At 46.6% G+C, this 15,635-nt stretch overlaps 1 protein-coding gene across 1 annotated transcript in view; it reads right to left on the bottom strand.

Moving 5' to 3' along the window:
• Positions 1 to 13,992, bottom strand: part of ABCA4 (ATP binding cassette subfamily A member 4) — a 137,109-nt gene extending 123,117 nt beyond the window's left edge. The window contains exons 1-4 of the mRNA XM_061121341.1: positions 13,927 to 13,992; positions 5,585 to 5,678; positions 4,062 to 4,203; positions 1,163 to 1,302 (exon numbers count right to left, since the gene is read on the bottom strand). Coding sequence (XP_060977324.1) covers positions 1,163 to 1,302; positions 4,062 to 4,203; positions 5,585 to 5,678; positions 13,927 to 13,992 — 442 coding nt within the window. The remainder of the gene's footprint in view (positions 1 to 1,162; positions 1,303 to 4,061; positions 4,204 to 5,584; positions 5,679 to 13,926) is intronic.
• Between the last annotated feature and the right edge of the window lie 1,643 nt (positions 13,993 to 15,635).

Genomic DNA, 15,635 nt, shown 5'->3' with positions numbered 1-15,635 from the left:
GGGGCTCTCCTACCCCCACAACCTCCGTGTCCATCCAGCCTGATTTCCTTTGCCTTCCCATCACCTAATCTTCACCTCTGCTCCACTTCAACCACCATGGCCATACCTGGGGGCTTGTTCTCATTTGTCCTGCATGCCTTTGAAATCCTGAATCCACATATTTCACATTCTGACCACAGCTGTCAATCTTTCTATCCTGCTGTTTTCTCAGTCTGTAACCAGCGTCATGGAAGCCTCTGAGGCCTCTATTCTTTTGCCTCTCCATTTCCCCTGGGCAATTCCAGTCCTTCCGGCTTCTCCTTCATCCATATGCAGCCTGGACCCTATCTGTGTAGTCTGATCATTGCCCTCAATCCCCTGGCCTCCTGAACTTTCCCTGGCACTTCCCTACCAGTCCTACCACCCCAAATCCTGCTTCCCCCAACTTTGCACCTGCTCTGCCTCAGGGCCTGGGATGCTGAATATTACCAGAAGAAAGAGAAAGACTATAGATATTTATGTCGTGATAAACACATGCTCTGGGCTTCCAGTGGCTCTGTGGTAAAGAATCCACCTGCTAATGCAGGAAATGTGGGTTTGATTCCTGGGTAAGGAATATCCCCCGGAGGAGGAAATGGCAGTGTACTCCAGTGTTCTTGCCTGGGAAATCCCATGAACAGAGGAGCCTGGTTGGCTATAGCCTATGGGGTCAAAAAGAGTCAGACATAACTTAGCAACTAAACAACAGATATAACAACAGCAAACATGTGCACCGATCTTCCTGGCTCTTTACTGCTACTTGGCATTGCTTCTACACAGTCCTGGGTAGCTCTCTCTCTAGGACTCTGTGAATGTGGTCCACAACTTTTCCAGGCTCCTTGAACTCCTCCCCCTTCACCTGGCCTCAGACCTTCCAGAGCACATCTCTCTCCACATTCTCCTATCTTACGACTTACCTGGGATGAGATCTTTCTTGCTCTCCTTCCTAACTTCCCACCTTCAGGCCTGGCAGAAAGAGGAGTTCTCACCAAGGTAAGCCTCCTCCTGTCTCTAGATCCCTTCCTACACCCTCTGGTATCTTTTCCAACCAAATCTTCTAATTCCATTCTATATTTTCAGTTTGTCTGGTGGAGGAGGCAAATGAGAAGCAAGTGATACTTAAGAACACTGAAGCCCACTTCACCTGCAATCCTCTCGGGGTGGGTCCGGAGGGTGTTCATGAGCTGGGACAAGGTGCCGAGTTCTCTCCAAACCTGACCAAGGTGCTGGCTCTCTGGTGCATCCATGAGGAGTTCTTGAAAATCTCTATACACCCTTGCCAAGCTGTAAGAAAGAGCCTCATCATTAAAGACATAGCTGTCATTTTCATCATCATTATAATACATTGTGTAATTGTTTAAGATACCACCTGCTTGACCCCGCTGCATTATAACTACATTATATATCCTCTCAATATTGCCAAGACAAAAGGAGATATTTTTATTTCCTTATACATATAAGGTAACAGGGGCTCTGAGCAATTTGTTGTCAAAAGTCTTCCAACTTTGGCCGGGCTGGGTCACTTCTCAACTCTTTTCATTATGTGTTTTCTCCTCCAAGAAGTCTTAGATAGGATGATTATAGGAGATATTAGTAGGGGCTCTTTTCAGCCAGTACCCATTTCTCTGAGACCTGCCCTTCCAGCCATTCATATGCTCAGGTTCTAAGAGCCATACTTAATCTACAAAGCTCTCCTTGCATGCATGAACACACACACCTCTGCCAAGGCTGATTGGACAAGGGAAATAAAGCTGGGGAAACAGATTTGCTCCCAAGAATTTGAATGGTACTCAGAGATGCTCTTCTGACTGCCCAAGCCCAGGTGTCGTGAACTGGGCAACTAGCACCAGCCAAGGCATTGAGAAGCAGGGCAGAGTGGTCAGTGGAGAGAGGCAGATGGAATAGAACCCCAGATGGAGGTGGAGAGGCTGGACCTTGTAGGCTTAGACAGGAGGGAGCAGCTCCTGGTGGTTCTTCTGTTCTTGTCCCCCTCCCAGAGAACTGCTTGCTGTTCTTGGCCTTTTAAGAAGGTGAGAGTCCCTTGGACTGCAAGGAGATCCAACCAGTCCATCCTAAAGGAAATCAGTCCTGGGTGTTCATTGGAAGGACTGATGCTGAAGCTGAAACTCCCAATAATTTGGCCACCTTATGTGAAGAGTTGACTCATTGGAAAAGACCCTGATGCTGGGAGGGATTGGGGGCAGGAGGAGAAGGGGACGACAGAGGATGCGATGGCATCACCGACTCGATGGACATGAGTTTGAGTAAGCTCCAGGAGTTGGTGATGGACAGGGAGGCCTGGTGTGTTGCGATTCATGGGGTTGCAAAGAGTCGGACACGACTGAGCGACTGAACTGAACTGAACTGAGTTTCCAAATTATATCTTTCCCTCTGAGGTTTAAACTTGTTTAAATGTGTTTCTCTGCCTTGCAAGCAAATGAATTTTGAGTAAGACAACATTTCACTCATACTATGTGCATGAAACATGAAACTCAGATTTCCTGGCTCAGAGATGGAACACAGCTGGAGTCCGAAGCCGCTTCCCCTCCCCAGGTCCACCTCTCGATCCGTGGACACTCAGCGCCAGTCCCACCAAAGCTCCACAGGGCTGCCACTGAAACACCTCCAAAGCTCCCCTGATCCTGTCATGCGACCCATGGGATCTCTCTGGGTAGGCAAGTGTTTCTTCTTAGGCACCTCGAGGAGGCTCAAGCCAAAAGTACAGATTGTAAATGAAAGCTTCCAGGTGGTGTTTGCAGCCAGGGGAGCCCAGCTAAAATGCTGTCTTCCAGGAAGACGGGTGTTCTGTGTTCCCTCTTCTATCTTCCAATAAACCAGAGGTTAGCAAACATGTTATAGGTTTGTGGACCAGGCAGTCTCTGTCACAACTACTCTTGCCTTTGTGTGGCAAAAGCAGTCACACTTTGTTCCCAGTGGGGATGGCTACCTCTAAGTATTAAGTGGAATTACCAAATGTCCTTTTTCTTTTTGTCAAAATGTGGTTTTGCCCTGGCGGCATTATATCCAGATCTCCTCTAAGGAAAGAACTGGAGCAACCCAACATCTCAGTTTCCATCTGACTTGATGTTTATACAAGTAGGTGAAGCCTGCACTCCAACAAGCCCTTGTTGGTGACCCTTGGGCGTAAGCATCACAAATTGCAGCTGGAGGTCAGCCCAGTGGTTGAAGGACAACTGTGTCCTTATTCCTGAGCCTCTGACTATAGAACATGCTACATCAAGTCCCCCTATCTACTTCAAGGGAATTCCAAATACAGACTCTCTTCTTATGGAATTTGACTTGAAATTCAATCCCAGGACAGAGGTCATTAACCTGGAGTCCACAAATGCTCTGAAATCATCTGCACAGTGTAATGTTCTGTGGGTGTATGTGTCCTCGTTTTTCTTGGGAAGGGGACCATCAGTTTTCATCAGCTTCTGGGAACGGTCTTCAGCCCTACAAGTTAAGAACTACTGCTCTCAAGCAACATCCTAAGATTTGGCCAACCAAGGGAACTAATGGCATTTATGACAGAGGATTTGGAAATTGTCTCTTTTTCTTCCAAGAAGCAAATGTCACCCTGCAAACTTGGTTTCATTCACCCTCAAAAGGTCCCCTGACAATTTTCTTAGCTTTTCGATGTCCAAGAAAACTTTTAAAAGAACAGAGATCACTCAGAGTTGATCCAGGGTGGAGAGTGACATGAGGAATCAGAAGGGAAATGGAGTGTTTCTCATCCAGTGACTCCACTTGAGCAGATGGATGAGCTGGAGGCAGTAGACACATTTCAGCAGGGTGCTGACATCAGACTCCTACTCATATCTTGGGGATATAAGGACCAAGAAATTCTGTCCTCTGGCCTCCAGTGCCCTGACAGCTGATATAGAATGTTCCAGAGTGGAAACATGCCCTGTTCCTTTGAAGTTAAGGTTTCTGCAAGCCATGAGACCACTTATTCAGCAGCACATGCTCTTCGCGCACATATACGAACTCCCGAGGCAAGAGGAGAATAAAGGGTGTATGGTGGGAATCCCAGCACTTACATGGAGTTGTTATAGTTCGACACAATTCCAGGAGATTCTCCTGCGGTGGGACTTTGAAAACAAGGATTGTTCACATTGCAGAAAATTCCCTGGAGCCATGGCAACATTCCTGCTGAGGGCATCGCCTTGTTGGGAAAATGGCCTTTAAGACAGGAAATGAAGACAAGGAGTTGGTCATTGACACTAAGTAGGATGCAGGTCCTAGGAGCCAGAGCCTCTGCAGGATGGACCCTGATCCTTCTGGTGCTTTTCTTCATTTACCAACATTTAAGAAGCAGAAGCATCTAATGAATGTCTGGTCCTGTGGTGGGTGCTGGAGATAGGGTCTCTTCTCTCAAGCTTCCAGTGTAGCAGTGAGATGGAAACATATCCTAATAGAGGCATAGATGGAAGTGCGACGGGGGAACAGAGAAGACACTGTATCATGGGGAGATGGAAGGGGTAGAGTGATGTTAGTGCAAGAAGCCTCCACGCGTTGCTGATGTTTAAGGAGGAGAAGAGGTTTGTCTATTCCTTCCACAACTGTGTATTGAGCATCTACCCCCAAGCATTAAAGAGGGAGCGCAGGTTATAGGCTCCTTGAGGGGTGAGGTAAACAAGCAAGGGTTTGATGAACAGAAGGCTGATTCAGAATATGGGGCCTGAAACTCACCAACAAGAGGATGGAAAGCCAGAACAGGGGACTGAGCAGCTGGTCTGACTCCTGAGGATCCCGCACCGGCTGCCAAGAGCCAGAAGAAGTCATCCTGGCCAGAAACCAGGTGAAAGCTTTCTCTGGGGGGCATAGTATAACAGTGGCACACATAGGCTCATCCTCGGTCCCAGGACACCTCTGGGGTCCAAAAATACTACATTATTAATACACTATTTTCTGTTCCTTCTTTTTTATTTATTTATTTATTTAATTGGAGGCTAATTACTTTACAATATTGTAGTGGTTTTGCCATACATTGACATGGATCAGCCATGGGTGCACATGTGTTACCCATCCTGAACCCCCCTCCCACCTCCCTCCCCATCCCGTCCCTCAAGGTCATCCCAGTGTATCAGCCCTGAGCACCCTGTCTCATGCATCAAACCTGGACTGGCGATGTCCCTTCTTATTTTTTCTTTGGCACCATGCCTAACATATCCCTAAACTGTCTTCAAAATACAGGACTGGCCAAAAAATTTGTCTGGGTTTATCTACATCTTAATTGAACGAACTTTTTGGCCAATCTAATATTTCAAAGAACTCATCTATAATCTGTTCCCTTTAAAAGTACAAAGAGTTCAGGTGTAGAAAAAAACAACCAAACAAAAAGTAATTACACAATTCTTTAGTAACCACATGTAAGTATTTGCGTAGAATGTGCAGGATTTAAAAGTTAGTTTGCATAACGTCTGTGTCCTCCATTCTAGGCATGAAATGATGACAAGCAGATCAGATCCTGGCACCCACAGTCCCCACACCCTTTCTAAACAAAGTGATAGGACCTCCGGGCAAACCAAGGCTCCCCCTACCCCACCCCTGTTATGCTTACATTCATGTTTGCTGTAGAGGGGGTTGACATTCCTTAACCAGATCAAGACCAGAAATAAAGATAAAGGCCACACGAGTTCCACCACAAAGCGAATCTGGAAAAACAAAACACAAAGTGAGAAAGACCAGTGATTCTAAGTGATTACAGGAAACATACCTTGAGCAGACACACTTCATCTCCTTGCCTGTCTCTGCAACAGGACTTTGGTTGTAGTATACTTACAGGACTTCCTTTTTTAAACCTTACCTTCCATACTGTCTCTACTCTGATACATTGGACTCCCGAGACTCGGTGTCCATCTGGGTTCCAATTTGCCTCTATTTTATTGGGTTGGCTAAAAAGTTCATTCGGGTTTTCCTGTAAGATGATATGGACAAATCCAATTGAATATTTTGGCCAACTCAACTGAAAACTTTGTTAGCACAGTGCGTTCATCAAAAGTCATCAGGATAAGTGCTTCAGTGCTTTTTGGATGTTGTTGTGCACATGAATGCAAATTCTGATTCTGTAAGGCCCTATCAGATCTCACATGTCTAACAAGCTCCCAGGTAATGCTGATGCTGCAGGTGGTAAAGGTCTCCTGATAACCTCTCCTTCTGCAGATGAGGAAACAGGGGCCCAGGAAGGGCAGGTGACTGGTGCAGTAACTCATGGGCAGTACAGCATTGGAGCCAAAATCCAGCCTCCTGTCTCCAGGCCCAGAGCTTTGCTCCTCCCCACTGCCCTGTCTTCTTATAGTGCCACTGGACTTTGCATGTGTGGTCACTGAATGAATGAATGAAGGTGCACTCCAAGGCATAGCATGTCAGGGTGTGGTTGGAGGTGTGGGATTATTGGTGGGGGGAGATATGTATTGGGGAATGTAATAGTTCTTCCACCCAACCCCCATTCAGAAACGCATTAAAACTTAAAGCAGAATTTAAGCAGATGGCTGAGAAGAGAAATGTAAGCCTATATAGATCAGCTAGGGGCTATTCATGTGGCTTTAAATTTAACCTTCTATTGTTCCTTCCAAAGAAATGTACTTAAATTCTCAGCAGAATGGTGGACACCATAGCGGGTGCTCAATAAACCTTTGTTCCTTTCCTATTGGTTAGGACTAATATACTTAAATTCTCAGGAGAATTGTAGACAACACAGCAGATGCTCAATAAATCTTTGTTCCTTCTCTGTTGGTTAGGTCTGCTGGCAAGCAGATTATTACAAATCATAACATAAGTCAATGAGAGAAAAAAGATAACACATTGAAGAAAAAAAATGTTCAGGATAGGTGGTGATTATGCTGTTGTAACATTTACAAAACCTTTTATCCAAAATATGTCTAGGGATGATGTATTAGAAGACAAACTCACACAAACATTATGGGAAGAAGAAAGAATAGTAGATTCTTCCTTAAACCACTTGTTTTCAAGATTTCTCCTATACATTCTCCCCACAAATGGCAAAATACCAAATCGGACAAGTTCCATCCAGTATTAAAAGGACTGACTCCAAGCACACTTGATAGTCATAAAAATGTTGGCAGTTCCCCCAGGCCATACAAATCAAGGGTGGAGGGGTAAAAACTGTCCACAGTGACCCTGTTTCACTGTTAAGGACTCACCCATTCTTGCTGGTCACTAGAGCGCTTCCCATGGCACTCATCGTCATTACTCCTTCATGAAGGTGGATCCCTCCCTGGCTATAAGCTCCCTGAGGGCAGGGACCACATCTATCCTTGTCACTACACTCAATACAGGGCCAAGTTTATAAAAAGTGTCCAGTAAATATTGGTGGAATGAGTGAATTTTTGTCAAGACTGATCTAGGAGCCTTCTCTGGAAAGGTGGAGGTGACTCAGTGGCTCAGGTAAACAACAGTTTGCAAATTGAACAAACTGCTTCCCTCACTGACAGTATGCTGGCTTCACACCTTCCATCCCAAATTTCCCCATCCCACCCACTCTCCAACCCGTCCCCATCAGTTGGTAAGGAGAGCAAGTTCTGCAAGATAGTAATGCGAGTGACAGGTGCAAGCTATGAAACCAAAACTTATTCCTGGTGTCCTCACCAAGGAAATGAGACAACCAGTCCAAATTCTACACCTTTGACTCTTCCTTAAGACAACTACTTGCAGCATTGGTTGTCTATCATCTAGTAAGTCAGCCACCTTCCATGTAGCAATGCCTACTTGGGAATAGGCTGGTGTATGAAACACTGATGCTGATTTGGGAATGGGGAGACCAAGGTTAGGAATCACTTTGGGGCTTGATTTATCTCCAAGTCTCAGTTTTCTCATCTGTGAAATGGGCCTATTCTATCCTATAGCTTATACTGAGGGTTAAAGTGTATCAACACCAGGGGTTCTTAGCTGACTCTGCTATTAGCTGTACAACCTCGGGTAACCGATTCGACCTCCTCATGCCTTGGGGTCTCATCAGTAAAATGGGAGTACTGTCAGGACCTACCCCTCAGAGCAGTTCTGAGAATGAAATGAGTTGAGTAAATGTTGAAATGAAATGAGTAAAACACCTGAAGCAGAGTCTGGCATGTAGAAACATTCTATGGACATGAGACGTTTATTACTGACCCTCACTTCTCACACGGGTCACAGGGACATTTAAGTGACAGCACATTGTAAAGTCTGATGAGCAAGGAGTTAAAATTTAAATTATCTGCAAGGTCCTAGGTCTGCCCTCCGCTCACATTCACGTTTCCTCCTTTTTCTCCCTTTCTGGAGTCAAAACTGCTCAGTTTTCAGTTTGGAAGCATGAGGCTTTCTGAGAAAACTAACCACACACTGTCCCCTACTCCATGGAGGATCTTGGGCCAGGGGAGGGTCAGCCAGCCTGGCCTACCTGTCCCGTGGATAAAATTCCAAAACCCAGGCTAGTCCATCTCATCACTCTTTGTCATGTAAGTCACACATTCTCTTACCCACTTACTCACTCACACCTGTAGTTTTGAAATATCTGGTCTTTGCAAGTCCACCCACTGGAGGAGGCCAGTTCAGAACTTTACTTTCCTCCTTCACCCTTTGCTGAGGGCGAGGACTAGTACAGCTTTGCAGGTTTTCCTCTTTACCACATCTCTGAGTTAGGGACTCTATTTTCCACCTAAAGTCCCTGCCTCTCAAACGATCACCTTCATCAACCTAGGTCTGCCGTTCTCACATGGCTGAATGCAGGAATCTGGAGGGAGCTCGGGCCACGCCCCACATCAATTACACCAGGGTGCCTGGCCATGGGACATCAGTTTGGTATTTTTTTGTTTGTTTGTTTTTTTAACACTTCTCAGGTAGTTCCAGTGTGTGGCTGGGACTGAGAACCACTGGCCCAGGTAGTAGTAGGTAATCTTTGAAAAGCATTTTTGGAGAAGTCAGTGTTACTGTTCCAACTCTGCGAGCATTTGTTTAGGGAGGGCTGCATTTCACACTTCTCTTCCTGCACAAAGACCACCGGCAATTCTTTTCTAGCCTGACAAGTCCCCGCAACAACCTCGTCCCCTCCCCCAGAACCCCAGAACCATATGCTCAGCACCCCCATCCCAGAGCGGCATCTTTGTCCTTGATGCTCAGCTGTGCACGGGCATACCCTAGGGAGAAATTCCACAGTGTAATTAAAAACATGTTTTCAGAGCGTCTCTCGCTCCCCACACCCCTCCTCTTTAAACATGTCTGTAACTTTAATTAAGCCCAGCCGAAGCTCAGAGGGGCTGGTGGAAATTTTTTTTCTCAAACTGGTATTTCCTTGTTCTCTATTTTTTTTTTTTGGCCCCATCCTCCCCCTTTACCGCTCAATCTACTTAGGGGAGGAGGGGGTCACAGGGAAGGGCAGAGTCATGCTTGTTGTTTTAAATCTTGGTCAGTTAGGTTTTCTTCCCTCCTACTCTGTTTTCAATTTGAAAGCGGGTGGCCAAGGATCCAAACAGCTGCATGATTTTCCCTTCTGCACTGAGAGTCGAGACAGGATTCTCATCCTGAATGAGTAGGCCCCAGGACCTGAGGATCTTTGGAACTAGCTGCCCAGCCTCCCCACACCTGCCAGGTTCTCCTCACCTAATTCTGGACCCTAGGTCAAAGGTCATGGATATACCAGATGCCCAGGTCTGGGGTCCAGGAAATGATAACCCCCCTACTTTCACGAATCCTCTTGCATGCCTGCTCAGTCACTCAGTCATGTCTGACTCTCTGCAACCCCAAGGACTGTAGCCCACCAGGCTCCTCTGTCCATGGAATTTCCCAGCAAAGAATGCTAAGTGGGATGCCATATCCTTCTTCAGGGGATCTTACGGACCTGGGGATCAAACCTGCGTTTCCTGCATTGGCAAGCGAGTTCTTTACCACCAAGCCACCTGGGAAGCTCCATGAATCCTCAGGCTTCCCCAAATATCCTGCCCTGATATGGAAGCTGGAACCAGGGAGATGACGCCAAGGGGCCCTAGACTGTGGGCTCTAAGGGGCAAGAGACACACCTAATGGTCTTTATAAACTCACTCAACACAGTGCCTGCCCCATTGAAAATATGAACAAGTGTGTATTTGCTAGGGAACTGGGAGAGCTCTTATCACTGGAAATGCATACTCTGGGGAATGAACTCCTTGAGGAGTCTGCTCTTATCCCTGCCAACCCCATTCTCTCTTCTGAGCTCCGAGAGCTCATCTTCATCTCCTGCCCCATGCTACCTTCCACTCCACTATTGCACATGGTTTTCTGCTCAGTAGTTGTGCACAGACACCTGCTTCGACCCCTGGCTCTGAGTTCCATGAGGACAGGGGTTATCCAACTCACTGGATAAATAGGTCACAGAAAGTGAAAGTGTTAGGCACTCAGTCATGTCCAACTCTGTGACCCCATGGACTATAGTCGCCAGGCTCCTCTGTCCATGGAATTCTCCAGGCAAGAATACTGGAGGGGATTGCCATTCCCTTCTCCAGGTGATCTTCCCAACCCAGATATTGATCTTAAGTCTCTTGCATTGCAAGTAGATTCTTTACCATTTCAACCACCAGGGAAGCCCCTAGGTCACAGATAGTGACCATAAAACCCACTTTCCCAGGTCTGTTATCACTTTACACTAATTGTTCAGGTATACCCATAATTAGTGCCTCCTTTCACTTTTAAAGCTACCCTGGACTGGATGATAAACTAGATGGCCACCCTATCTTTGTTGTCTTCCTGACCAACTTACTACACAGGGCTTGCTACCTGGGGCAGTGTGGGGTAACTGGCATGTCTGCCTGTCCTGGAGCCCTGGGTCCAGCCTCAGCAGTCACTAACCTCCAAAGACTCAATGACGTCATTGATGCCCATGGTGGATAATAGTGGTGGCTCTCTCACAGAATTGAGGTGAGGGTTAAATGAGGTGATACTTAGTGCGGTGCCAGACATTCAGTAATACTTGATAAATGTCAACAGAGGAAGGAAAAACAAAGGGATGGGGGAGGGGGAAGCAGAGATCTAAAGACTTTTCTTTTATGACCTTAAGGGATAAAGAGAGGAGGAAGGGGGAAATGTGGTTTCTGGTTTTTGCTCTTGCTCTACCCACAATAGTAAACATCCAAAACCATGAAAGTCTGAGGAATTAAAAACCTAGGAGCTGGGTTCTGGGCTGGGTGAGTTTTTTCTTTTTCTTTTCTTTCTTATAGTCATCATTCTGTGAAGGCAGAAGCTTCCAAAAAGTTTACAGAAGGGGCCACAGGTCCCTATCAGAGCTACTGGGGTCTGTGGGGATATCTCCATCATACCCGGACATCCTGGAAATTCCTGGAATGTAGCAGTGGAGAGGCTAGCTGGAGGCACACCAGACAAAGACTTCGATCTCCGTCATCACAATGGCACCAAATGATTGTCAGGCCTGACTATGTGCATCCTGGGAGATTCCCCCAGCCAAGGTCCTCAGCCTGAAAGGCCCTGTCTCACCACAGAGGGGCTGGCAGTGTGACCTCCAGGAAGCATACTGGGGAGAAGATAGAATCCCTGAACAGAGACCACCCACCAGCACCAGGGAAAGCAAGCAGAGACCGTGAGGGCCTCTGGGCCAATAGGGTATTGAAGATAGGGTTTTTGAGAATAGAGTTATTCTCTGTAACAGCAACACACGTGCCACAGGAATGGCATCATCTCAGGCCAGCAGCTATTGTCCCTGAGTGCATTTTTTGAGGACCATGAAGAGCACATTGAGAGTAAAATTGAGTGAAAATCTAGACTGAACATCATGTAGGCAGAGACCGTGGTTGTCTTGTTTGTTATTGTGTGCCCAGCACCTGGCCAAGTGCCTGGCTACTACTGTCGTTGTTTAGTCACTAAGTCATGTCTGACTCTTTGCGACCCTGTGGACTGCAGCACGCCAGACTTCCCAGTCCTTCACTATCTCCCTGAGTTTGCTCAAATTCAGGTCCACTGAAATCGGTGATGCCATCCAGCCATCTCATCCTCTGTCGCCCCCTTCTCCTCCTGCCCCCAATCTTTCCCAGCATCAGGGTCTTTTCCAATGAGTCGATTACTAAGTATTTGTTAATGGAAGGAGCAAATGAATAAATGAATGAATTTAATAACGAGCCTGCTTCAGTTTTGCCTATTTGCATTCTACAAAGGAAGCTCCTGGAAATAGAGATTAAGGCTCTGATTCCTTTTAGCATAGGGTTCTTGGGGTAACATATAACTTCAGTGCTAATTTGAAAATCACACCAGCTTTGACAAAGGAAAGCAGCCTGAGGACAGTGGTGTCTCCCAGTAGGAATGGGTCCTAACTTGGCTTCTCCTTCAGTCTCCCTAAGGACTGTCCAAGACACACAAATGGGAAGGACCATCTGGGCACTGGTTGACCATGGCCCTTGCTGCTCCCTTTTGTGCCAGTTATTAAGCTGTCGTCTCTCAGCTCCAAAACCTCTTGTCAGCCAGGGCTTCCTCCTCTTGGGTCTGAGCCTGAGACTGGGCTCAGAGACCTCAGCAGTGGCCTCGTTGTGTCCCTTCCTCACAGATCTGCATTTCGGCTCTGCTGACAACACCTTTGTGTTTCTAAGACTTAGCAATCCCACTTTCTCCCCGGTTCTCTCGGCTGTAGGGGTGGTAATTGTATCCTGCAATTGCTACCTCCATGTCACCTGGAGCTCTTTTATATCCTCAGGTACCAGCTTGGTTACCAGCTAATGCCTCCTTCCATTAGAGTCCCTCTGACTGGACTGTGACTGAGATACTCATCAGGGGTCCTCAGATGTTCCATCTGTAGGCCCCTTCCTTCTCCAACCTCCTTTCCAATACCCGCGAAAACCCTGTCCTGACCACAAAAACCTACTCTGAATCGAGGCTTGGAACAGATCCATAATCTTCCTCCCCACAGCCCATCTTCCTCGCTGTCTCCCCCTACCTCGCCTGGCTCTCTCTCAGTCCTATCCACTCAATCCTCCCCCACTTCTTCTTCTCTTGACTCCTTTGGTCATCCAGCATTTCCATGACCCTGAGGCCGCAGCAATGTGCATTATCTACAGTTATATATTCACTCTGTATCCTTTCCCAGGAAAAATTTACAGAGGCCAGTTGGATTTACATGTACACCCTTGGGGTCCTCGGATCTCTTGTGACTGTTGGCTGTTCTTCTCAGCGGATATTTGGCCTGTGTTCCTTTTTCTTGCTCTTGGTCTCAAAACATACTGCAATTTCTCTCAGCCAGACTAGAAATGAGTCCAGGGTAGGATCTGTGCCTTTTAAGTCCCTGGTCCAGTCCAGTCCCATGTGTGCTCACTGGAAGGCTCAGTAAACATCTCTGGTGCTGTAAGATATTATATCTCATCGACTCTAAGATGCATTGTTACTTTTCTTGATGGGTTGTTATTTTTGCACACTAAGAAATCTATCACTTGATTGTGAGCTGTAGTTTGATTTCAGAAATGTGAAAAAACAGTGTGCCATTTAGAACCAATGAAATATAGTATCATTGGTTTGGGAAGCTCTTGGAAACTGTAGTTTTCCTTTGAGCCTGATTTTCAGGACTTTGCACTCTTTCTGCCACACAGTATGAATGCACAAGGGAATGCAGACAGAGAGGCAGGCTTAAAGACCAGGGGCAGGGGAGGGATGGGCAGGCAATGGATTCATAGGCAGGGCAGGCAAAAGCTGACTTCATAGTACGGCCATGCTGGGCTGTGGATGGAAGGCGGCTACCTCAGGACAGAGAAGCACATCTTCCTGGGAAGGACACTCGTCAGAGAGGCACAGTGAGGAGCCAGACGTTACTTGCTGCTTCGGTGACAAATAGCCACCAACGCATTGGCTTCTCACCCTCCCTGCTCCCACCCCACCCATTCTCTCCATTGTCTATTTGCTCCACACCTCCTCAGTCCGAGACCACAGAGTCTCCTCTCTTACCTTTTGCCTTTTCCGCAGGGTCCAGTTCTTCCAGAGCAGAAGCTTGATCTGTCTGGCAAAGCCCATGCTGGTGATCACGGAAGACTGGAGATCACTCCCAGCCCTCCGTCTATGACAGGGGCTCACAGGCAGCAATGGACATAAATGGTGCCCAGAGCACCTCCAGCTTAGGCTGCTGTGTCCTTCACGGGGTGATTAAAGGCTACTTTCTTCAAAGCATAATCCCTTTTAATTACACATAAGCCCTTCATGGAGGAAAGCAGGCTGACACTCTGTTGGCTTCTTTTTGGGAAGACATGAGTGACTGAGCACTAAGTGAATCAAGGTGGGGGCATTTCATGGGAAACCAAGACCCTCAGACTCCCTGTCCATCAAAGGGGTTCCTAGAGTTCCTGAAGGGGATATGCCTTTGGGAATCTCTGACCTTTCGGTTTGGAACAGAATCTCTCCCCATAAATATAAGGTGGGCTGTGTCCTCTGAAATAGCCTGCCCTGAGCCAGCACCCAAGGACTGACAACTACTTTAAAGCCCAGCCAGATCACTTGCCAGATCTGAAATCATCTCTCCTTTTTAAAAACCTTTATCTTGCTCTGTAGTGACTTTAGGTCAGCTATTTGTAGGCATCTCTGAGTTTATTGTATGGTAAAGAGTTTTTTCTCCTGTGCTGAAATTGATCAACTAGTCGTGGCTACCTGGGGCTGTGGTGGAAAAGTTGTTGGGAACCTCCATGCTCAGCAGAACAGGCTGTGATTGGCCAGTCATATCTGACACAGTCTAGGCTTGAGAAGAGATAGTGGGTGGATAAGCTACTATCATTCCAGCTCACAGTGGATGGACTTGTCATTTGCAGGTGGATCCATGATCCCAAACATTTCACACAGAAGACTTTCTGCTACTTCACCACTGGGAACTTTTATTCTCCACCGTTTCAAATCTTAGTAGTTGCTTTTTTTTTTTTTTAAAGACTCTAGACCCTTGAGAACTTGATAGGGTGGAGGGAGAGTCATAGAGTAGGAATGGCTGCTGACTTCATGTAATTAATGATCTGGTTGTTAGACATGAGACATGAACTTGGATAAGTTAAGAAGTGTGATGGAATCCATGAGCAGCACAAACAGGCTGTGTATGGTGGGGTTTCCAAGAGGAGGAGAATGGTTTCTGGTTTGTTGTTCCGTCACTAAGTCCTGTCTGACTTGTTTGTAACCCCATGGACTGCAGCACTCCAGGCTTCATTGCCCTTCACTATCTCCCAGAGCTTGCTCAGACTCATGTCCATTGAGTTGATGACGTCATCCAACTGTCATCCTGTGTCGTCCCCTTCTCCTCCTGCCCTTAATCTTTCCTAGCATCAGGGTCTTTTCCAATGAGTCAGCTTTTTGCATCAGGTGGCCAAAGTATTGGAGCTTCAGTTTCAGCTTCAGTCCTTCCAATGAATATTCAGGGTTGATTTCCTTTTAGGTTTGACTGGTTTGATCTCCTTGCTGTCCAAGGGACTCTCAAGAGTCTTCCCCTGCACCACAATACAAAAGCATCAATTCTTTGGTTTCTGCTTAGGATATCAAATAAGTTTCTTGGAGGTGGCAGCATTAAAGATAGGCTTTGATGAATTACAAGATAACATTTTATTTTTACGGTTTACAGACCACTTTTGCATATGTCGTTTCATTATATCCTCACTATAATTTTGTATGGTAGGTGTTTACAAGAC

This window comes from Dama dama, chromosome 20 (assembly GCF_033118175.1).
Source record: "Dama dama isolate Ldn47 chromosome 20, ASM3311817v1, whole genome shotgun sequence".
NCBI classification, from domain to species: domain Eukaryota; kingdom Metazoa; phylum Chordata; class Mammalia; order Artiodactyla; family Cervidae; genus Dama; species Dama dama.
The sequence above is the reverse complement of the archived record's forward strand: the minus strand, read 5'-3'. Positions and strand labels throughout refer to the sequence as shown.